The sequence below is a fragment of the Arvicanthis niloticus genome, chromosome 6 (assembly GCF_011762505.2).
Source record: "Arvicanthis niloticus isolate mArvNil1 chromosome 6, mArvNil1.pat.X, whole genome shotgun sequence".
NCBI lineage: Eukaryota > Metazoa > Chordata > Mammalia > Rodentia > Muridae > Arvicanthis > Arvicanthis niloticus.
The window spans coordinates 23,652,256-23,675,668 of NC_047663.1; the positions used below are offsets into that span (position 1 = coordinate 23,652,256).

General features: G+C 46.3%; 2 protein-coding genes and 2 long non-coding RNA genes across 7 annotated transcripts in view; 2 read left to right on the forward strand and 2 right to left on the reverse strand.

Annotated features, from left to right (window-relative positions):
• The window catches only part of Casc3 (CASC3 exon junction complex subunit), a 23,626-nt gene extending 18,515 nt beyond the window's left edge, over positions 1-5,111 (reverse strand). Inside the window, exons 1-3 of one of the 2 annotated variants that reach the window (XM_034506087.2) lie at positions 4,761-5,111; positions 4,384-4,411; positions 3,977-4,014 (exon numbers count right to left, since the gene is read on the reverse strand). In XM_034506087.2, coding sequence (XP_034361978.1) covers positions 3,977-4,014; positions 4,384-4,411; positions 4,761-4,988 — 294 coding nt within the window. In that variant the 5' untranslated portion in view covers positions 4,989-5,111. The remainder of the gene's footprint in view (positions 1-3,976; positions 4,015-4,383; positions 4,412-4,760) is intronic. The other variant, XM_034506088.2, reaches the window with a different exon arrangement.
• Positions 5,034-23,371, forward strand: LOC143442676 (uncharacterized). Its single transcript, XR_013111046.1, has 4 exons — positions 5,034-5,172; positions 12,394-12,455; positions 16,380-16,517; positions 22,299-23,371. It is a non-coding gene; the product is annotated as an uncharacterized LOC143442676 (long non-coding RNA).
• Positions 7,137-18,752, reverse strand: Msl1 (MSL complex subunit 1). 3 transcript variants are annotated; one of them, XM_034506089.2, is made up of 9 exons: positions 17,592-18,752; positions 14,952-15,175; positions 14,041-14,423; positions 12,106-12,153; positions 11,586-11,650; positions 10,817-10,884; positions 10,325-10,449; positions 9,892-9,964; positions 7,137-9,629 (listed from the first exon to the last, which is right to left on the reverse strand). In XM_034506089.2, exons 1-9 carry the CDS (start codon positions 18,360-18,362, stop codon positions 9,539-9,541), a joined length of 1,848 nt encoding a protein of 615 aa, XP_034361980.1. In that variant the 5' UTR covers positions 18,363-18,752; the 3' UTR covers positions 7,137-9,538. The 3 variants fall into 3 exon arrangements, with proteins under 3 accessions (XP_034361980.1, XP_034361981.1, XP_076791940.1); XM_034506090.2 differs by lacking the exon at positions 12,106-12,153; XM_076935825.1 differs by lacking the exons at positions 7,137-9,629; positions 9,892-9,964; positions 10,325-10,449 and adding an exon at positions 10,474-10,697.
• LOC143442675 (uncharacterized) lies at positions 19,023-21,014 on the forward strand. The gene is made up of 2 exons (XR_013111045.1): positions 19,023-19,155; positions 19,543-21,014. It is a non-coding gene; the product is annotated as an uncharacterized LOC143442675 (long non-coding RNA).
• Positions 23,372-23,413: the final 42 nt, after the last annotated feature.

Consider the following 23,413-nt stretch of genomic DNA (forward strand, 5'->3'; position numbering starts at 1 on the left):
ATTCACAGACTCTCACATGCTAGGCAAGTACCCCTCCCTGCATTGAGCTACATTCCCCTGCCCTTTTTTGTATTTTCTTTATTCATTTTTGTTTGTTTTGGCAAAGATGTATATATAAACCATGGCTGTCCTGGAACTAGCTGTGTAGACCAGGGTAGCCTCGAACTCAAGAGATCCACCTTGATCTTGTATCTGCCTCCTAAGTGCTGAGATTAAATGTGTGCACCACCATGCCTGGCCTTAATATTATCTTTTTAAATACTAAGCATTCTACCACTGAGCTACAACCTTAACCGCTATTTCAAACTTTTATTCTGAAGCCTGGTGTGGAAGAATATGCTAAGGCAGAGGCAGGTGGATGTCTGTGAGTTTAGGAACAACTTGATCTACAAAGCAAGTACTAGGCCAGCCAGTGTACCTAGTGAGAGCCTGTCTTAAAGAAAAAAAGAAAACAAAAACAAAAACAAAAGAATATGAAACAAGATCATTCTGCATTGCTTGGCTGGCTTTTATGATCCTCCTGCCTTGACCTGCTAAGTGTCTGAGATTACAGATGAGGACCGCCATATCTGGCCATATCTCTCTTTAAATCTCCACATGGAACAACAGCTTCTGGACAGCAAACCCCAAACTGTAGACATTTATAACAAAACGATGTTAATAAGGTGTGTCTTAAACTTCCAACTCTGACCACATAAACAGAAGCACCAACAGGCACAGGATGTGCACAGTGCTGAAGACGGTTAAGAGAAAGCAGAGATGTAAATGGACCCAAAAACAGGAAACCCCAGAAATAACCAAGCCCCCACTGCTGAGAGCAAGAAGGGGTTACCATGAAACTAGAAGTGCTTATTTACAATCTGAAAGGGTCAAACTAACCCTGCTGCTAAGGCTCCCTTCTAGAACATAACAAACATGGAAGAGAGACAACTGAAAAGAAAATCAAACCAAACAACATGGGAAAGTTCCAGAACAAGCTAAAAAGAGGAACAAAAGCAAAAGACCTCAGAAAGTATCCTTTATTTTTCTTTTCTTTCTTTCTTTTTCTTTTGCTTTCCTTATTTTTTGAATGTCACAGGAAAACTCACTCAAAGAGGAAGCTCTGTGAAGTTAAAAAAAGGTACCCTGAAGCATGCGTTCTCCTAAAGGCTTGGTTAGAAAAACCAAACTTAAACTAAAATGAATAGGTAATGGTTGGAGAGACAGGACCCAGGTTCATGTTCCAACACTCACATGGCAACTCACAATTTTCAGTAACTCAAGTTCCAGGGGAACTTTGGAGGGCACTAGTTATACACGTGATACATATACATACATGTAGGCAAAACATTCATACATATAAAGTAAATAAATTCTAAGTAACAATTACGAAAGCCAGGCAGTGGTAGCCCATACTTTTAATCCCAGCACTTGGGAGGCAGAGGCAGGCAGATCTCTGGGTTTGAGGCCAGCCTGGTCTTCAAATCAAGTTCCAGAACAGGTGGGGTAGAGAAACCCTGTCTTGAGGAAAAAAAAAAAAAAGCAAAAATAATTATTCCTTAAAAGTCTGCCTCCTTGTGATCTCTGTAGAAATAGTAACACCTTTGGTAAATCTTTTGTCTTTAGGAACACTCTCTCTAATACTCTACTTGAAAGCCCCTAACTCCTACATTAAAAAAAAAAAAAAAAGTCTCCCATTCACAGACAGAAAAATAAGATCCAGGCTAGTCAGGGCTACAGCCAAGGAGATTCGTCTTGAAAACAAACAAACAAACAAAGTAAAAGCAATGGGCATGTTCCCCTCTTACACCTTTTTACCTTGTACTCTCCTTAAGTGAGTTTTATCCTTTTGGGGTAATTTTTGGTTGTTTTACTGTTCCCTTTCTTTCCCTTCCTTTCTCTCTCTCCCTCTGTCTCTCTCTCCTGCTCCATCTTTCCCTTCCTGTTGGGAGCCGACTTTTAGCAGAAAACGGCTAGAAAGCAGCTATCATCTTTGCAGCCATCTCGAGCCATATACCCTGACAAGAGACTTGTCTTTCAACAGCCTACAACAGCTGAGCACACTCTGATAAACATCTTGTTTATCCCAATATCTTGTTTTGCTGTTTAGTGACCCTAGCTGCAAGACACGCGTGGTAAAGCTTCTTCAGCTGTGTTCCCCTGCTTGTGCTTATAAGTACCCAGGATTTTCTTGCAAGGGTGAGACAATAAGAGAGAGGAGAGAATAAGAAAGAGGACACAATAAAAAGACAATAAGAGAGATGAGATAATAAAGGAGACAATAAAGGAGGGGACAATGAGAGAGACAATAAACGAGAAACGAAACTTGGTCAGACGTTCCGGTTTGTCTCCATTCTTCGAGTCTCTTCCCCCTCGTCTGCCACTCTCTCTTGACCAGAGCACTTAGTCCCAAAGCGTGGGGCAGTGTAGACAGCAACATAGTGGCCCCCAAATATGGGGCAGTGTGGACCTCAACACCTTCCTTCTTTTCTTTCTTTCTTTCTGACAGGGTTTCTCTGTGTAGCCCTGGCTATCCTGGAACTCACTCTGTAGACCAGACTGGCCTCGAACTCACAGAGATCCACTTGCCTCTGCCTTCTACTACAAGGATTAAAGGTGTGTGTCACTATGCACAGCCTTATCCTTCTTTTTATCAATAACCTCAACTAACTTCGCCTCATTCTGACTTGTCCAAAGTTCTTTTCTGTGGCATCCATCAAGGACTCCAGGAACATTTGAATAGAATCCCTTCAAAGCTTTTAGGAGAGGCTCTTCAGGCTGTATGTATGTATGTATATACACATATATATTTTTTCAGGTAAAACATGCATATACATAAAATAAAATTTTATTGTAGTTTCTGAGACAGTCTCTCCGTGGTTTGGAGCGCACCGGGAAAGCTAGACCATCTGGTCAGCAAACTCCACAGCTGTTTCTGCTTTCCCCAGCACTGGAATCACACACACCGTCTCACTCAACTCTTCACACTGGTTCTGGGCATGAATTCAGGCCCTCTTTACCAACTGAGCCATCTCCCCAGCCCTTATTTGAATTTATATTTTGCCAAATTGATTTCTGTGCCACATGTTTTTGTTTCCTCAGTTTTTCTAGTGTATTGTTTTCTTTTGTGCAACCTCCTAAAATAGGAATTCTGAAATAATGCTGTTATTTCCTAAAGTGTAATAGGGTAAGACAGTCAAATTTCCACAATATTCATAGGATAAGGGTTGAGGTGAAACACTCAGTGGTAGGCACTTTTCTTGCATGAACTAACCTGAAGGCTCATCCTAATAGCATCACAAAACAAAAAAATCCCAAAACCTAAATAATGCAACAAACATATTCAGAGACCAAGTCCTTGATCCACAATCCAGTTCTTCCTGAATATAAACCCCATCTCCAAAATATGAAACTCAGGAGTCTGTTCAACAACTCCTGGACGAAATAACACAATGTTAATGTAATTCTGACATAGCTACAGTTTTTATCCAATCAAAACAAGAAAGTTTACAACATGTTGTCAGCCATGGAAAATATTCCCGTAGACACCAAAAAGCTCTATCAATGAAATAAGGGATACGTTTTTGCACAAACTACTCAGAACTCTGTCCTTTCACGTATTCAAAATACAAGGGTGGGGAGCTAGTCAAGTGGCTGTCTTCTCAACTTAGACAGTATAAAGTACATGTCAAACATCTTGTAAAGGATTTCAACATTGTATTCTCTGATTCAGAAACTCACTTTCTTCACTGAGACTAAATCAAGTGTGACCTGTCCCTTCAAGAGGTGTGGCTTCAAGTTGCTGTCATTAACTGTGCAAGGCTGGGATTAAAGACATGTGCCACCATCACCTGGCTTCTAACAGACTTTTAAAAGCACACATGAAGAATATACAAGCAGAGAAACAAGAAAGGGAATTTTTGTACCACACAGATGCAGGTTTTTTAAAGACATTTTCTGACTTACGCCATAAGGAAAAAGAATCTATCACACTCACTTCTGAATCTTCTGCACTTTCGTAATCGGAAAGAACAGCTGAAAGAAAAAGAGAAATTAAGTGAAGTGTAATAATATAAATGTTTATTGCTATATTTCTGACAGCTTGTTTTGGGCCAGGCAAAAATCCTCACTTAATTTGGACGCAGCAACTTTTGAAGCAGATAAAATTATAGTTTCTTTTTACAGATGGAGAAGTTTGTGATCATGCTGACGAAAACCTACGCTGTTGTCAGGTGGTACTTTAATTCACCTTCCAAACAGTATGCTTATAATCACTATGACACAAATGTCAACCCCCGGGCACACACTCCAAAAACCCCTAACAATCTGAGAGAGATCCGATGTAAGATATACGTGGCCTCAATTTATGTCCAAAAGAATTCACGATAAAGTAAAATCACTCACCATCTCCTTCCATGCCATCTTCACTCTCCTGAGAGGAAGAAGATAACACAGGTTAGAGCTGTGACTTCCAGACGTGGGGAGCCCACCCGCAAATAAACACGAGGGACAACTGAACAAATGGTTGGATAGGAATATGGGGAAAGGTAAATCTTCAGAAGCCACATCAAGCATGGCGGTTTCCTACATCCCCCAGCCCCAGTTCCTGTGTAAACATTGCATGCCCTGAGCTCAGAAACCACCCAGTCCTTCTTCCCTGGGGCTCTGGGTGGATGCAAATTCGCAGCGGGATAACCTTTCCCTCTAACTGGAGGCCCAGCATCCCGCAGCACCTACACCCCGCCCCCTGCCGGGTCGCCGCCCGGCAGCCGCTCACTCACACATTCAGACTCCTCTGCGCTCTTGGCGCCCCCGCTCTCCACCCGCCGCAGATGAAGGCCCCCGCCGCGGCCGCCGCGCTGAGAAGGCAGCGAGCCACTGCCGCCGCCGCCGGCGCTCCCGCTGCAGCTGCCGCCGCCCCGCGCCGGAGAGCCGCTGTCGGAACCCGAAGCACCAGATTCTTCGTCCTCAGTGTCCTGGGAAGCGCGCTGCCGCCGCCGGTCCGCCATCTTACGGAGAACGGCCACCGCTGGTCAGCTCCTTACGCACCACGCCCGTCGCAAGGGCTGCCGGGAAGCTCGAGAGGAGTCCCAGCGTGCTTCACGTCCAGGGCGGGCCGCCCTTCTTTCCGTGGGGCGGGGCCTGCGCCCTGCGGCACGTTTTCTGGAGAGCGAGATTACGTCTGTGGGTGATGTAAGGAGGCGTGGCTTAGCGCTTTATTCCCCCTGGACGGGTGGAGGGCGCGGGGGATCGGGCTCTTGCATCCTCTGCGGGTTCTTAGCTCGGCCATCTTGAACTTTCCTTAGGGAAGGGTTTCGACCTCTTATGATTTTCGCTTTCCATTTCTTGTTTTTCCCTGAATTCTAGACAGAACATTTAACTGTATTCCTTCGCATGGTAAAAATCACGAATCCAGGTGAAAAAGCCTTTAGTCCTGCGTCAGTTGCCAGCTCTTCACCTCAGTCTAAATTTAGGGGAAAGGGGAAACTGCAGTGGAGACAAAACTTAGTATTGCGGTGTTGCCTGTGTGAATTCAAAATTTCCTTTCTCCATGTGTCTTCCCAACCTAGTTATCACATTTTGAGAACTGCAGGTTGGGCGGATACTAGTCTTACTACACTTTTTTTGTTGTTGTTGTTTGGTTTGGTTTGGTTTTTCAAGACAGGGTTTCTCTGTATAGCTCTGGCTGTCCTGGAACTCACTCTGTAGATCAGGCTGGCCTCGAACTCAGAAATCCGCCTGCCTCAACCTCCCAAGTGCTGGGATTAAAGGCGTGCGCCACCACCGCTCGGCTCTACGCTTTTAAAACTTAAAGGCTGAATCATCCTTGACTAGCTAAGAGGCCAGTTTTGGACACATACCTCCCCTCACCTGCCCCCCCCCCCCCCCCCAATGTCTAGAGGTATTAGTAGAAGCCCCGTGTTTCAAATTCCGGATGCGTTGTTGCCCTACGGAGACTGTTTTGAGTATGCATTTGTCTGCAATGAGAAAAAACTTGCAACAGCATATAGTTTGTGAGCTAATTTATTACTGCATATAGTTAATATACATCAAATCGCTGAGTTAAAAGGATTCTGAGCTGTTTTCATAAAACAGTTAAAGATCTCACTGCTTGCCAGATCTGTAAACAGTATGAGACTAGAAGGAATCATGAATGTCTGCAGGGACTGATTTCAACTGGTAACAGGTGTATTATGTATGTTCAGCTCCAAAACAACTGCCTAAATGTATTATGGAGTTCAGCTCCAAAAACAACTGCCTAAATTCAAAATGGACGATGCATGGTAAGTAAGTGTGAAAGGACTAAGAATCTTATCCATCACAAGCTAAAACGGTGCTGTGAGACTGCCAAGTTGAGTGTCTAAATAAGGAAAAGGATAGTCTGCCACTTTGTCCTTTAGTTGTTTGGTCGGAGTCCAGTTTGGGATTTTTTTTTTTTTTTTTAGAAAGTCTATGACCTCAGGCTAACCTTTTCACTCAGGATCCACCAGCTTCAGCCTCCCTGGATGCTAGGATTACAGGTGTGCCCCACCAGACCCTGCTCTGAGTTCTACTTTGTTTTTGAGACAGGGTCTCATGGAAGCTAGGCTGACCTTGAACCTGGGACTATCCTGGCTGTGTGGGTGCTTGGGATCACAGGCCTCCTGAGAAAGTCAATGTTTAGCATGAACAGGTGGCCTGGGATCCTACATGATTCTTACCAGAGAAGTGTGAGGGACCTAAGAGATTGATCTTTCTGTGATACCACTGTAGTCACCAAACAAGAGCCAGTGCTTTCAAGTTACAATGAGAGTTTTTAAACATACAGATGATGTAGGAAGACACTGGCTTCAAGTAGATCTGTACTTCATTTGTCTGGACTGTTATCCAGGAAAAATCATGTAGCGGAGGCTGAGTAAGTAGATGACCTATAAAGTCTTGCTTATGAACTTTGTAATTTGCTGTTTATGTATAAGGATGGGCTCAGGAATAGGAATCTACAGATACTTATACATACACTATACTCTGACACAATGGATGAGCCCCTTATAAAAAGGGAGGAGTAATGTATTACTCTATTTTACGTGGGCGAATATATTCTTTTCCAATCTTTTATATATACAAGGAGATTTAATGTTTCCCAACATGTCTAATAAATTGAGGCAAAAGTTCAAAAATTAACGGCCACAATAGTTTATTTACAATTGAACTCTTTATAAGATATTTACAAGACAGCCGACTTTACACATCAGAAATGGTATCAAAAGTATGAATTACAGCACAGACAACGATATGAAACGGGCATAAAACAAAGCTGAGGTGGAGAGACAAGCAATTTCTCTTTTAATTTATTAACACTAGCTTAAACTTTGTTAAAGAAAGAATAAGAAACTATGTTTTAGGAGAACTGCAGGGCCTCTCTTTCTGTTGAAGACTGAATTTCACAGTGCTATATCCCATGTAGGGGAAAATAAGATTAATTCCCCACACTCTTCACACACTGTACTTTGCTCCAACCTCCTTCTCAACAAACCTCAGCATCCCCAAACCAAAGGAGATCTAGGAGAGGACAGAATCCAATAGTAGGTCCTCAGGGAAAGGAGAACCAAAGCAACAGAATCCACCTCAGTCCTGCCAGATAGCACCTCATGGATTCCTCTCAGTCTAGCAAAAACAGGATCTGAGGACTCCTCTGTGTAGGGCAGAAACCTGGCGGTTAAGTCTGTTAACCCATACCCAAATTAGGAATCTGACAAATCTCTTGTCAAGAAGAAACTGAGAGGGATCAAGAAACGAAGTAAAGAGACAACTGATTGAGGTTATTATTTTTGAGGAGCATGTTATAAAGAAACATAACACAGGTCAGAGTAGGAGCACAACAGCTGGCCACATTAAAAAAAAAAATCTGGCCCAACATTTCTAGATAAATCCTCATCCTTTAGGTGTGAGATGAGAGCCCCTAGTGGAGGAAGTCCTTTCTCTCTACATCCTGGCTGCGCTCAAGTTTAGGCAGCTTCCGTCACAGAGAGACCATGCTCCTAAGCAGATGGAGTTACAAGTGAAAACCCAGAGCCACACACAAACACACACAAAGGAGAATTAAGAGCAGCAAGATCATCCAAGAACACTACATGACTGCTGGAGTAATTCCTTTCAAAGTCAAACCCAGGGAGCACAGAGATCATCTCAAAAAAGTGTTAGCAGTGGGAGGCCCCTGAGGAACTTCTCTTCCCAAAGTGGCAATGCCATTCTCTCATGCTCAGCAGACGGGCCAACCACACACCCTACATACCTTGGCTTCTCCTCTAAAAGTGCTAATAATCCGGGGACATGTTCTCCAAGGATAAGAGCCCTACCCTTCTAGAGATTAGACCCCTACTTGTTTTCATACAATAGTCCTGAAGGCTAGCGAAAGGCAATTCCTATACAGAAGCCTACAGGCCTCGGCTCCATTCTTCTTCCAGAGAGTTGACAGGGATCTTACACTGAGACCAAAGTGGCCTGGGAGTGCTGTCCTGATTTTTTTTTTTTTTCTTTTTTCTTTTTTGTTTTTTTCTGGTAACAAAACAAGGGCAGTAGATGGGAAACAAGATGGTACATGTATAAATCTATTTTCACTAAACGAATAAAGTCCATTAGGTACAACTGTTTGTTTCAAGATGTAGACATCTGCCAGCCAGAGGAAGCACATCCTTCCATACCCTACCCCACTCCCCCCGCCCCAAATTTCTACCTCACCACCAAAGGTTTGGCTAATAGGATGAAGCCCCACTAAGGAATACTTGAGAAGTGACAGGACACAGAGACATCTATCTCTACAGACTCTGGCACACCATCCCCAAATGACAGTTGCATCGGTTTAGCACTGTTAACTAGTGGATACTTACACCCCCAATCTCTTTTCTAAACATTTTCTTTGTTGGGGGTGGGAAGAAACATCAGTTACCCATCAACTAAGAAAGGGAACCAGCACATGTCTCTTTCCACATGCCATTGTCACAGAACAGTTTAAAAGAGAACAAATTTTCAGACAAAATTCTGCAGTTTCTTCCTCTATGAGGAATGTCTTGCTTTCATCACTTCATGTTATTCCTCGGGCCTAAAGCTCATGTAAGGTCTTTCCGTTTTATTTTAGTGTGAAACCTACTACACCCACACTAGTCAGAAGGAGGCGCACCAGGGAAGCAAGGTCAGGGCAGCCACAGCTCCTGCAGGAAGGGTTGTTCTACCTTAGACATGGCTAATGAGGAACCCTGTACCCCTTTTAGGTAGGTAGTGAGTAGAAGTGGCTCCTGAAACTCCCAAGTCTACCATCCTATAAGATGAGCTCAAGAGCTCAGTCCCCAAAACGGGAAAAGACATTTCAATAACTCCATAATTCACAATTAGCCCAAAGCAAGAGGTTTCTTTTGTTTGTGAAATCAGAGTAAAGAAAACAAAACTAATGTAAAGGGAGTATGGAAAGGCATTACCAGTGAATGATAACATACACAAGGACAAGGGTCACACACACAGGTCTCTGCTATTCTCTCGGAACAGCATGCTACAACTATCTGAAGACAGGCTATTGCCAGCACAGCTACTTCCTACAAGTCCGGTGAGGTGTTTGCTTCTTCTGGATCTCCAACCTGCAACGGCTTCGCTCATCCAACCAGGGTAGTTCAAAGTTCCTGGCAAAAAACAAACAAAACAAAACAAAACAAAAAAAACAGCAAAGTGACAAGGCTACTTCAAAGCCAATGTCAGCTGACACAGTCACCATCCAAGTCATCTACCTCTGATTAAAGAGCATTCCTACTTCCTGGCTTGTCATCAGACAATCATGGCTATCCCTAAGTCATGTGGATCCCCATTCTATCTAGGCTTCCATGGAGCCTGAAAGGGAGGTATAAAGGTACCTGAAAAAAGAGAGAAACAATCTGTTCTACTTACTGTGGAGTTAATTTTGGTAATGGCCGTCCAAATGCTACAACAGGCAAGAAGGGGGTAATCATCAAACTTTCAACTATGGAAGAAAATCATATGGGGCCTTGTTAGGAAGAGGTGAGAAATGTCTGTCACCTCCACAGCACAGCGGGCTCAGCACGACCACCTGTGCTGTGGAGACCTGCACCCTTTTTTCCCCTTGAAAAGTCTGCAATTGCTTTATTTTATATTATTATGTGTTTATACATGTGAATGCAATGCCCTTTGAGGTTAGAAAGGACATCGGGTCCCCTGCAACTAGAGTTCCATGTAGTCCTGAACTGCCCAATGTGGGTGCTGGAAATCAGACTCTGGTCTGTCCAAGAACAGAAGTGCTCTTAATCACTGAGCCACACTTCTCCAGCCCCCAAATCTATCTTTTTAGATAGATACAACTTACCATCATCTGGCTCAGGGAAAAATGAGGTAACCTCAGGCTCAGATTCCTGAATTCCTTTCTTTTTATACATTCTGAGCTGCAGTCGCTGTAAAATTCTTTGTTCCCTGATCCTCTGAATATCCCATCTGGGAAAAACCAGACAAACACAAACAAACAAACCAAGCATTACTACTTACCTAAAAGCTGTCCTACAAAGCAGTCCAGACTTTCCAGAGGCTAGAAGGTCTTTGTTTAACCCCTCTAGACGGGGTAAAAGGAACTGACTACCTGGCTGAGGAAGACCTCTTTGGGTGTAGCACTCTAGATTATATGTTGCTGTTCCACAGAAAGTAGTACTGAGGGAGGGCATCCGTGAAAAGGCCACCATGTGTGCCTGTAAGGACAACCGCCCCCGACTAACTATGACAGCAGTGCCCCAGGACTCTCCCCATGTGGAAGAGGGAGCAGTCACTTCCTCGGGCTCAGATGCTCCCGATGGGGCCTTGGCCTTACCGTTTTCTCCTCTTCTCGTCCAGCTCCAGTTTCGCATGCCTCTTTGAAAATACACTGTCATCCAGATTCTGGAAGAGGAACAACAGGGCCAAGCTACTTATGAGCACGCTGGAGTAACAGTTTTCAGGAGCACAAAATCGTTCACCTCAGATTCTAAAAATACCTAGCTCTATAGATGATCACATAAACCCCCCTAGTGAAAGAATCAATAAGATACACTCCTGTCCTTATCCACATCCTTCTCAAAATCCCAAACGTCGACATTAATTTTCATAACTTCTCAGGGTAAATCATGTCAAACATCTCTGAAGGGACTAAAACTTCTCCCCCTCTCTTTATGTTATAAGAATCTGAGTTCAAAATATCCATTGTTTTCAACAGTCAGTAAGTTTGGAACACAGGATTATGTTACTGAGCGGCAGCACAGAATCTACCTTATTCTGGAACACCTTGACAATACTGATTTTGAAAAATGACCTAACTACTCTAGATCAGGCTTTTCCTATCCATAACATGAAAAATATAGACCCAATAACCCCAAGTTCCTTTCTGGTTTTAAGAGTTCTTTTTAATCCATCCATAGCTATAAGAAATATTCAAACGAGCCTCTTTGCTATACTGCCCCCACCCCATGGTCTTTGAGACAAGATCTCCCTATGCTGCCTACAGAGAACCCTCGACATCTTAAATACAAGTAATTCTCTTGCCTTGGTCCCTTATACCCCATATTCTATTGTTTCCAATCCCCTTAACAGCTCTGGGTACTCACCTCCAAAATGTCTGAAGGATTTGGGTCCCTTAGAGGCTCTACTGAGTGGTCCCTCCAAGAAGGAACTGAAAAAAATAAAGAAAAAGAAGAAAAAAAAGAGGAGGGGTGGAACCACCCTTAAATCTAAAGTCATACAAGTGTTCAACTATCCACAAGGACAAGAGGTCTCTTCCCCAGATAAGACAGTTATCAAGTGATAGGAATCCATATTATGGCCTCACCCAAGACCACAGTCAGTGTCCTCGCTATGGTATACAAGAACCTAAAGTGCCACTGAAGTCTGCCAAACTCAGGGTCACAAGAAGCCCTAAGCCAACACCTGACAATTCACATAATGGATGCTCCTAAAGTCCCTGAAAAGCAACTGGGATGTGTTGTCTTTGTGATGTCTACAGTAGTGTTATCAAATGCCAAGGAATCTCACTGTTCCGCATCCAACAGACGAGAACGCAGCTCCCAACCAGCCACCATCCCACCAACCCCCAACCCAGGCCCAGCCAACAACTCCTAATCTACTCACCAGCCAAGACTGAAGTTTCTCCTGCAACACTTGATGGCATCAGACACCCTAAATAATGTAGGAAAGAAGAATCATCTCAGTGTAAAAAGAAAAAAAAACCCACACCCAAAATGGAGGAAAGGCTCCTCTCTGAAGCTCTCACTAGGACGCCAGTTTGCTTTCTGAGTTGTTCTTTTGAGAATTTCTCTCTGGGGAAGGGGAAGAGGGAACAACAGACAAAAGAAAAGAAAATAAGCCCACCACTTTTTTTTTTTTACACTGAGACGACTTCTTTTCTTCATTATTTAGGGTGGTTTCCCTGCAACAGTTGATGGCCAAGGATATCAAACCTTAAACTCAGAACATGGCAGGTGAGTAAAAGTTGACCCTATTTTTCAAATAAATAGATCAGTGTTCTCAGAACTTACATATGTAGTCTTCTTAAAACAGTTTCCTCCTCCCTCCAAACAAACTACCTTGCTGGTCCAGCCTGAACAACATGCACAAAGACTTTGGCTTCCTCAGATTAAGTCATTGAGACTTCCTCTTGAGATAGGAGCATCAGTAATGGAAGGACTCACACACTGATGCATAACTCAGGCTCCTCAAGAGACTGTATCTCCCAGCCACACCCCTTCATGTGTTATGCCCACAATCTCAGATGTGTTTGGAACTTGCTCTACTAGAGTAGACAGGGTTTTCAAAAACAGCCAGTCACAAAGAATGACTCCAGACCAAGCCACTTCCTAATTCCGGATGGGAAGTTGCTTCATGGTTTCTCCTCAATTGTTACACAGCATTGCTAGAACAGCAAAAATTAACTATTGAGATGAACCTGTTCAACTGTCTGAAACAACGGTAAGTATCTAAGTCTGGATCAGGACCTGACCTGTCTTGTGTCCTCACGTGTGAGGCCTAATAAAGGTTAGATCATTTGTCCATCTTCCCCATTTGGATTTGTCACAACAGCCAGACAAAGCCTGGAGAATGCTCACATCTTATTGGAATGGACTCCCATCCCCATCCCTGCTAGTGGAAGTCATAGAGGGAGAAACTTAGGTCTAAGGCTCTAGCTAAGAAAGCTTTCCCCGCCATTACCCAAGAGTGCCCATAATGACTGTCATAGACTAATACAACACACTTGAAGACACGTTATAGTTACTGGTTCATATGGAAGGTGGGGATCATCTCTGTGGAAGCCATTAAGAAATCAACAGGAATAAAGACCAAGTTCCCACACCCCACACCCTCCCCAAGCAGCTCAGATATCCCAAGATAGTCCTTATTGTTTGAAAAATAGTTTGTAGACCATTTTATTTAAATATATGAACAACCAATGGGCTACTGCAATCCAAGCGAACTCTCCACATCTTAGAACCTTGTGAAGTGCAGTAAAGGAAGACTGTTGGTCTTTGGCAGATTCCTCCTGCCCCCAGACCGGGACAGAGAGATACAGATAAATGTTTACGTAGTTAGAGAGCGAAGACCCAGGTGAAATTCCCCACCCCAAGCTGGCTCCCCAACCAAAAATAACCATTGGCCCCTGAGAACACCCAAAGACCACCCTCCCAGGTTTCACACAATATCAACGGCAGGAACAGTCGTGCACGGCAAAGTGTAAGTTCTATGCATTTCACAGCACAGAGAACCCTTCTTTCAGAGGGCATACAAGTTGCCGGAGATTACACCCCCAAGTCTGGTGCTCTTTTGATGAGCAACTTACTGGCAAACACATCTCCCAGTGTTGTAAGCAGACACAAACATTGAACACATTTGCTGTAATTCCATCTATTTGCAATGCCTGCACAGTGTCTGTCTCTGGCTGTTAACTTACTCATTCTTGACAGAACTCTGCTTTATTGATTGCACTTTTTAAAAAAATGCCAAAGGCATTTCACACTTGTTAGCTTGACCGCCACCACTAGGGTATAAGAGCAAGTGTTCTCTATGCCTTACTTGCTACAGTCTCCTCCTTCTTTGGAGAGGATTCCCGTAATGGTAACGGTGATGGGGGAGGCTGGTGCCAACGACACAAATACATTTCTGTGGTGGAAAGGTACGGCAAATCTTCCATCTCACTTGAGAAAGCTTTCTCCTTGGGGTGGGCGCTGGGTCCCTTTTGGGGAGTGGAGAGTCTTGGTGGGGTATCCACTGAAGACCGGGGCTTTTCTGGGGTTTCTTGGCTCCTCAATTCACGTTTACAAACAGTCTCTGATATGGAACCACAGGGTTCCTCTTTAACGGGAGAGTGCTTAGGAGTTTTTGTTTTGACTTTTGAAAATTCAGGAGCCAGCTTTTTAACAGGAGTCTTTCTTTCTGTATTTCCAAATGGGGTTTTCCTATTAGGTAGGAAAGAAAATGTTATAAAAATTAATTGACTTCAAATAAAATTTGATTTGAATATATTTGAGGACAAGAGAGGCATCCAGGTACCTAAATATCTACTGTTCATTTGGAAGCCACAGGCAGCAAGTGTCATGCTTGAAAGTATACAGAACAGGCCTCTGGTAAGCGAGCAAGCATCTGTGCTTAAGACTACTCCATTCTCTTTGAGACATACTCCACATTCTGTACTTATTACTGTGACCAAAAACATGTTTCAAGACAATTTCTAACACAGAAACCTGGGATTTTCTTTGTTTGTAAAAAACAGGTTCTCTATTGCCAGGCTGGCCTTGAACTCTCAACTTGCCTCAGCATCCTAAGTGCTGTGATTACAGGAGAAGCTACCATGTGACTAGTACCATAGGATTCTCAATTCAGGCTATGGCTGCTATAAAGCCAATCCATGAATCCCAAGTCCATATTCCATCACCATTAGCAGTTCCTCATGGATTTCAGTTAATAGAATAAAGTTACCAGCACACCTTTTGTGTCCCTTTCCACTCCGGCCACATGAGAAAGGCTTAGAAGGCAGAGCCTGGGATGTCTCGCAAAGCTCCGGCTGGCGCTCCAGTTTAATTTTCTCAGACAACTCTGTTTCCTCTCTCTCTTCAGTTTCATAGCCCTGAAACAGCTTGTGCCTTTCCTTCTCGTTATCCCTCCTTACCAGCTGCATCCGCCTTTCCATACGTTCAATCCGAGCAAGGAGCTAAAAGAAGTGACAAGATGCAGACTTACACACAAAAGTTAAACACTGGTACTTAGCCCCATTTAGGAATCAGTGGTCTTCTGCGTGTTGCTATGGACCCTTCCAATTCTACTTTTACTCTGAATTGGCAGGCTCAAATCTGAATAGCTTCCCTTAAGCCCAATAAAGGCAAAAGACAATTAAGGAGTTAGTCTAGGTAAGGGGGATAGGGCAATTCAGAAGTTCATTCTTCTGAAAGAAGATCCTCCCCACTAGGAGGGATCAGAGTGCCTTTTAATGACAAGGCCCCTGCTACCATGTGGCTCCAAGTGTTTTGGGAGTCCCTCAATTTAACCTCATATATGCTCTTCGCTATTGTGTGTGGTGCTAGGAATAGAACCAGGGCCTCCTGAGTGTGCCTGGCCAGCACTCTAAGCATCACTGAGCCACATTCTCAGCCTGTGTTCTTTAAGGTGTCCTACAGTTGTCCAAATTCTATCAGCTCCATGTTTACTCCAAAACTCTAGACACAGTGGAATGTTCAAACAGCACAGTGAAGAGGAATCAAGAGCTCACAGTGTGTCCCTAGGGATAGCAGTACCCCATCGAAATGTTCTGTGTGTATATTTGAGGGAGTCCTTCTAAAACATACTACACCGGAAACAATTATAACCAACATCAGTAATATAATCCCAACACATATGACATATATTCTGCTTTGTGTTGGAGATAACAGGAAAATACTTTATTATTAAATTTATTCTAATGAAAGAGAACTACAAAAATCAAACAAAATGGAAGCCTACTGTTATCAGAAACTTGGTATTAACTCAGTTTTGACAAAAGGGTGACAACTGCACTATGTACACCATACTACAAGACTTTTGCCTTGGTTAGTGATATCACTGCTGCTCTCATTACATCCACTGCCTAGATTTCAGCAGAGGCCAAACAATCACTGGAAGAAGAGGCTTGAGCAATGCTGAGACTGTAGTACAGAACAGAAACAGTGAACGCAAGGCTCAGACTGATGCTTTATCCTTAACTCACCCCACTTTTTCCTACCTTGAAAAGCCTATGAAGGAGGCATCACCTCTGGAACTCAGCAAAACCCTCCAGCAGCAGCAGAACCCCCCACCCCCAACAGCCACTCATTTCATCTTTGCTGATTCCCAGCCTTAGCTGTTTTGTGGGTGACACGGTCTTCATTTCTTCTCCTTTACAGGTCTTTCTCTTCCCACCCCTCCCCAGGAAAGGAAGGATATACTGTGTTGTAACTACAGCACCAGCACACCCTAGACTGCAGTACAGTACTGAGCAGTGCCACCTCCATGTTGAGTAACTTCCACAAATCAACACTAAGGTATTTCAACAAGACCTGTCCCAGCTCCCATTCCACCTTGCAGAATGAAACAGATGCCTGATGGGGACTCATGTAGAGAGCAAACAAATGAATAGCTCTTCTGCCCCCATGCTCGGCCTCTGATGCACACAGCACCAGAGTGAGGGGAGCCAGTAAAGAGGGAGTGAGACACGGAGCAGAGCAGCAGCACAGCTGTAGAACCCATGTTTATTTTTAGGTAGCTAAAAGGTATGTTAGCACTGTAGTACCCAGCCACCCAACATCCCTGGTGTGTGAGGGAGTGTGCTTACCATGTGTGCCTAAGACGGCTACTGCATTGCAAACAAGCCTAACCAACGACTTCTCTACTACCTCAAGGTTCTAAAACAGGTTTGGGAAGTGGACGGATTTCCAGAATACATCGAATAGGCTTATGTCTCAAAATCTGCCAGCTTATTCAAGAGACTTGGCCAGTGGGTAGTGTTTTATAACTCAGATTTCCTACTAGAAACTCTCTGAAATCAAAGGCTGTGGTTCTCATTTAGGAAAGCTAAAGTAGGAGTCCAGGTAAACCATCTTTACCCTCTATTGACCAAAAGACCTGTGACAATCCTCCTGTGTAAAGATGCTGCAGTGGTGGGTAAGGCGACAGCTGTTATGTCCTCCTATACAATGCACAGCTCGTGCAACAGCGCTTTAACACAACCCCTTCCATATAGCCACCACATTTGCATCCCACCCTATCATTTTTAACCCATCGTAAATTGGGTCTTTTCCCACAAGTATGAGGCTGTCATTTTAAATTAACCCTTTGGCAACCGAAGCCTCCCATTACCCCTCCCCCAAACACACACACACACACACACGCACACGCACACACACACACACAGAAGGTTGCCCTTTAACCCTTCCTTCCCACCCAACGTGTCAATGATGCCAGGCTCCTAACGACCCAACATCTAAGGCACTCCTTCACTGGTGGCCAACTTCCTCTAACCCTAACCGAGCAGGGACCTCTGCCTCCTACAGCCCCCTTCCCTCGAGCATGCGCAGAGCTCGCTCCCCATCCCTAATGCAGATTAACCCTTTCCGTACCGTGTCTCTCTCGGACTTCAGCTCCTCGATCTCCTTTTCCTTGGCCTGCAACTGCTGCTGCTGCTGTTCGATGAGGTCCAATTGCAGCAGAAGAATCTGTTTGAGGCAGGCGGCCTGACTGGAGGCTCCTGAGCCGCCGCCACCCCCGAGAGGGCTCTTCCTTATACTCTTCCATCTGCCCTCACTGGCCGCCAGGGTCCCGGCAGTGGCGGTGGGCGCGAGGGGTGGCGGCCCGGGCAGAGGTAGTGGTGGGGGTCCCGCCGGGTCCGAAGCGGTGGCAGCTGGGGGAGCCGCCCCACCCTTGTCCCCAGCCCAGGGCGTAGGCTCTTTGGCCGCTGCCACGAGAGAGCCCGTCTGAATGGGCAGCACCGCCTGATACTTGGGCCGGGGGCTGCAGCCAGCGCCGGCTGCGACTGGCTCCCCGCCGATGCCGGCTTGTTTGGTAGCTGGGGGCGGACAGGGCAAGGGCGCCGAACCGCCCCAGCTCTCTTCCTGCTGCCCGGGGGCCGCCCCGGCCGGGAGTAACAAGCCCCGGCCCTTGCCGCCGCCGCAGCCGGCTGGAGAGGGCGCGGGGCTCCCGCCCTGGGAAGAGGCCAGCGGGGGCCCCGGCTCCTTGAGCTTACGATGCCGGGGGAGGAAGTGGGCTTCGGCCGCCCCGGACTCGTCCTCCGGCCCGCCCAGCGCCGCAGCCCGCTCGTAGTCCAGTCGCTGCTCGGGGTTGCCGCCGGCAGGGGCCGCGGCCGCCTTGAACACTGCGGATCTCATGGTCATAGTGGTCCGGAGCGGCGCGGGGGACCGAGACGGAGGAGGGGGTGGGGAAGGGGCGAGGTGCGGGGGGTCGAGGACGGAGGAGGGGGAGGGGAGTTTGGCGGGCTCGTCTCAGCAGAGCGGCCGCAGGCCTCCGCTAACGCGGCTTCTCCGAGGCCCGGGCGCCATCCCGCCGGCGAGCGGAGAAGTGGAGGCCGCGGCTGAGGCCCGCCGCCGACCCATGGTGGCCTCGCCGCCGCCTCTGCTGCCGCCACCGTCGCCTTCGCCGCAGAGGCAGGAGCTCGCACCCAGCCGCCCCCGAGCTCATCCCCGGAGCTCGCTTCGGCCCCCCCTGGCCCGGCCGGGCCCGCCTCGTCTCCCCACCCCGCACCCCCCCTTCCCCGCCCCGGCCCCCCGCCCCGGAGCTCGCCTCAGCCGCCCCGAGCCTCCATTTCCCCCCCCCTTGCTCCTCCTCGGGAGGGGGTGGGAGGGACGGTCCGCCCAGAGCCCTCCTACTCCGGGAGGGGGGTCTGCCGCCTCCCCCGGGGGTCTCCGCGCCTCCGGGTCCCCCTCCCCCACAGTCACCCCGGCTCCTCAGCGTTTCCCTTTAAAAAAAAACGGAGCCGCCGCAGCCGCCGCCGACCGGAGCGCGCATGCGCCGAGAGGGCAGCGGGCGGGAGCGAACCGGGAGCGGAGAGGAGGGAGGCGGGTAGCGCTATTGTGAAAGGGGCCGCCGCCACGAGGGGGAGGGGACCCAGGCGCGGGGGCCCACGAGGGGAGGTCGGGGACGAGGGCGAGGACGCAGCAGCGGGCGAAGGTGGGCTGCCGAGGCAGGGGCGGGCTGGGGAGGGAAGAGGGGCGAGGGCGGCCGCTGGTGGCTGGGGAATGGGGAGGATCCTCGGAATAACCAAGTGCGAGAGAATGGGGTTGGGGAGGAAGGAAGGCGGTAGATGCTCCCGCCCCTCGCGGTGGCGTACCGACCGCTCTGTAGAGCCGGCCTTCGTTGGGTGGCCCTTCCCCGGCAACCTGGCAACGCGCCTGGCCCACACCGGAGCCCCGCGCGCCTTCGGGACCGGCCCCGACCCAGGCTCCCGTGCAGCCTGCGGCTGGTTCCTGGAGTAGATAGAAGTCAAAGCTTCCACCCTCTAGGCTCCCTGGCGGTCCCACATGGGTTGGGGAACAAATGAAGTTCTTTGTCTCTAAGGGATCCAGCACAGAAATGGAGGAACCTCTGGTTCCCAGAAGCAGCAAAATCCATGATGTCTGCTGCTCAGGGACTTGTAACCACAACCTTGGGATGAAGTACTGCCAGCTACCGACAGTTGTTTCCCAGCAGCCTTGTCTCCCGCCTTCTTAAGCTACTCCTAGCATCTTCTGGAAGAAGGTTCAGGAAATCTATGGAGAGACGTATGTCTGTATTAGGACTAAGCGTTCTTTAGGGCCTTCTGTTTGAGCACTTCTCATTTCTCCAGGTTCATAGTGTCTGTGTGCCTTAATTTTCCAAGCAACTTTAGCCACTAAGTTCTCATAGTTCCCTATGGAAAAACATGTACATAGTTGTAAGTTAATTGGTTATCTGTCTGTCTGAAGTGCACTTTTAAATCTTTTGTAGAGATAGACAGGTCTAGTGGTGCACAGCTTTAATCCCAGCCCTTGTGAGGCAAAGACAGGAGAATTTGTGAGTTCAATGCCATCCTGGTCCACATAGCAAGGTCTAGGATAGGGTTGCATATACCTTGTCTAAATAAATAAATAAATAAATGTCTGAATAAATAAGCAAGCAGATCTTGTTTCTATAAATGAGTTTAAAAATGATAAATTGTACACAGAGAGGACACCTGACCCAATGTGAAATCTAGTTAGAAACTGCTTCTGCTTTGTGGGCTCTAAGCATGAAACACTGAAAAGCTTCATGGGTGTGAAAATCCAGAGTCCCTGCCCTCTTTCCATCAGGTAGGCCTCAGATCTGCACAGGAAGGCCTGGGCTTACAGGTACCTGGCAATAGAAGGGCAGGAGGCTCAGAAGTTCATAGAATGTGGTCTTTTTCAGTGTGAAGACTACCACCTCACTATCAGTTGACATACACTGAAACCTCCCAGATTTGTTTATGGTTTGTTGGACTCTTACTCCAAAATCCTATCTCCAGCTACCTAGAATCCAACTAGATGTCTCATGCATTTCAGACTCAAGCGTTTGACTCTGTGCCTAAGTTCTGCTTCCCCGAATCCAGTAAGTCAGTCCATCTTGCTTTAAAAATCAAAAGTAATACACTTTGCATCTTCTCCACAACTCCACCTTGATGGAAGCTGCAATCTCTGCTTTTCTATTTATTGTTTAATTATGAAATGCTTGTAATTAATCTCTCAGTTTCAGCCTCTGCCTAAGTCTTCCCTGGGCATCTATAGCGATCCTGATAGATTTAAGATCATAATATAAGATCACTTGGATTAAAAGCAGCCATTGTAATGGCCTGAAGGATCTGGCCCTTCACACTGCTGTGAACTTCAGAACTCTTACTGCTTTCCTTCGCCCGTCTCCTGACATATTTGCCTCCTGTGTCTGACTGCTCCGGTCCCTACATTTGCTGCTCTCTCTCTGTGGATCACTCTTCATCAGCTACCTACCGGACTTCCTCGATTCTTTGGATCTTTTTACTAAATGGCATCTTTTAAACACCTCCTCTGCTGGCCTCTGTTTTCTCTACAGGATTTAATCATCACCTAATAAGTACATTGTCCTGTTATCCTCAACCACCACCGTGAATTTTATAGGTCCTTCACTGAACATTCTCTGTATCGACACCCATACCTGTTACAAAGTGCCATCTTGAAGACTTAGTTCAGGTGTGAGTCCGCGAGTCAGTTAATGTAGGATGCCAGTGGTCTAGGGATGTATAGAGAAGCTACAGGTAGGAGGGAGAGTGAGCAGAGGCCCAGGTCTGACTAGAAGCTAGTAATCCCAGCTATTTTGGGAGACTGTGGTAAAACTATCCCAAGTTAAAGACTTGCTATGTTACAGAATGACAGGACTTTGCCATGGTTCCCTGGTTAGTGCTTTTGCACACCTAGCATCCAAAAACTCCTAGGTTCAACCCTCAGTATCACATAAAAAAGGACTGTGAGACAGCTCAGAGGCTAAGGGAACTTGTGAGAAGCCTGGGGATCAGGGTTGGATCCCTACAACACAAATGAAAGGAGATAACTGGCCTGTCTCCTGCCCTTCACTCTCACCCGGAGGGTACACGAGCCACACGTAAGCCAAATAAATGTAAATATATAGAAAGAGAAGCCACGGCTATAGCATGAAACGACTAGAAGCTGTCACGGGGCTGGCGAGCTGGTTCAGCAGGCACAGGTACTTGCCCTGCAAGCCTGGCCACATGAGGTAAATTCCCAGGACACGTGTATAGGTGTAAGGAGGAAAGCAACTCCACAAAAGTGTCACAGGATGCTGTGACCACCCCTCACACCCCCATGCACACAAACCCAAATTGGCATCATTACCATCATTGAAAACTTGGATATGCAGATTTCCAAGTCCCACCCTTGACCTAAGGATTCACAAGCTCTGCTTTGGTTTTGTGTGACTCCCTCCTCCCCTGCTGCTTTGTTTCTATTTCTTTTTTCTTGAGACTGGGTCTTGAGTACTCAAGATGGCTTTGAACTCCTAATCTTCCTGCTACCACCTCCTGAGTGCTGGGATTAGAAGTTATCACACTAGGCCAAGCGTTCTTCCTACCCACTCTTAACCACTGAGGGCCAGACAGTGACTATGTTAGGTTTGACTGTAAGGCCTTTTTTTCCCCCCTCCCTTCAACTTCAGTGCAATGCAAAAGTAGCCCCAGTGAATGCTGTGTACACGGTCATTTTCCAATATAACTATTATATGAAATTTGTATTCCTAATAATTTTGTTTGGAGTTTTAAGATGAGGTCTCTCATGTATATTTATCTCTTTCAGGTAGCCTCTAATTACTGTGTAGCTGAGAAGGACCTTGGACTTCTTCCTGCATCTATCTCTAGGGTGCTGGATTATAGACATTTACCATTGTATGCATTCACCAAAGGCCAAATACAGTCAGTGCTGGATGTCTTACCCAGGGCTTCGCTATTGCTAGGCAAGAACTCTACCGAGCCACATCCCTAGCCTTGTTTCTAACAGTTTGCAATCTTAAGATTTGCAACTATAGGGCTGAGGAGATGGCCCAGCAGTTAAGGAGCACTGGCTGCTCCTTCAGAGGACCTGGGTTCAATTCCCAGCACCCACATGTTGCTCAAAACTGTAACTCCAGTTCCTGGGGATCCATGGTGCCAAGCATGCACAAGGCACACATATATGTGCATGCAGGCAAAATACCCATATACATTATAAAACAGTTGAAAGGGGCTGGAGATATGGCTCAGTGGTTAAGAGCACTGATTGCTCTTCCAAAGGTCCTGAGTTCAATTCTCAGCAACCACATGGTGGCTCACAACCATCTGTAATGGGATCTGATGCCCTCTCCTGGTGTGTCTGAAGACAGCGACAGTTTACTCACATACATGAAAATAAATGAATAAATCTTTTAAAAAAAAAAAAAAAAATTGAAAAATTGTAACTATTCCAAATTTTTGGTTTGGTTTGTTTGTGACAGTATCTCACTATGTAGGCCTAGCTGCCCTGGAACCAATTAGATCAGGACAGCTTGGAACTCATGGTGATCTACCTGCCTCTGTCTCCAAAGTCCTGGAAAGAATTTTTAGTTTGTGAGACAAAAGCAGAAGGTGTCAGGTCACTAGGCCTGAAAGTACATACCTATAATCCTAACACAAGGGATGGAAGGAGGGCATTTAGTTAAAAGCCAGCTAGGGTACATAGTAAGTCTGTTTAAAAAAACAAACGGGCTGGAGAGATGGCTCAGTGGTTAAGAGCACTGACTGCTCTTCCAGAGGTCCTGAGTTCAATTCCCAGCAACCACATGGTGACTCACAACCATCTGTAATGGGATCTGATGCCCTCTCCTGGTGTGTGTGAAGAGAGGACAGTGTACTCACATACATAAAATAAATACATCTTTTAAAAAAAAAGAAAGAAAG

Coding starts and splice junctions, on each gene's coding strand:
- Msl1 (XM_034506089.2), bottom strand. CDS start 18,362: ATGACCATGAGATCCGCAGTGTTCAAGGCGGCCGCGGCCCCTGCCGGC. Junction 12,154..14,040: donor GAAGGAGGAGACTGTAGCAA/GTAAGGCATAGA, acceptor TACATTATTTAG/GGTGTCTGATGCCATCAAGT. Junction 10,450..10,816: donor GACGAGAAGAGGAGAAAACG/GTAAGGCCAAGG, acceptor GGTTTTTCCCAG/ATGGGATATTCAGAGGATCA.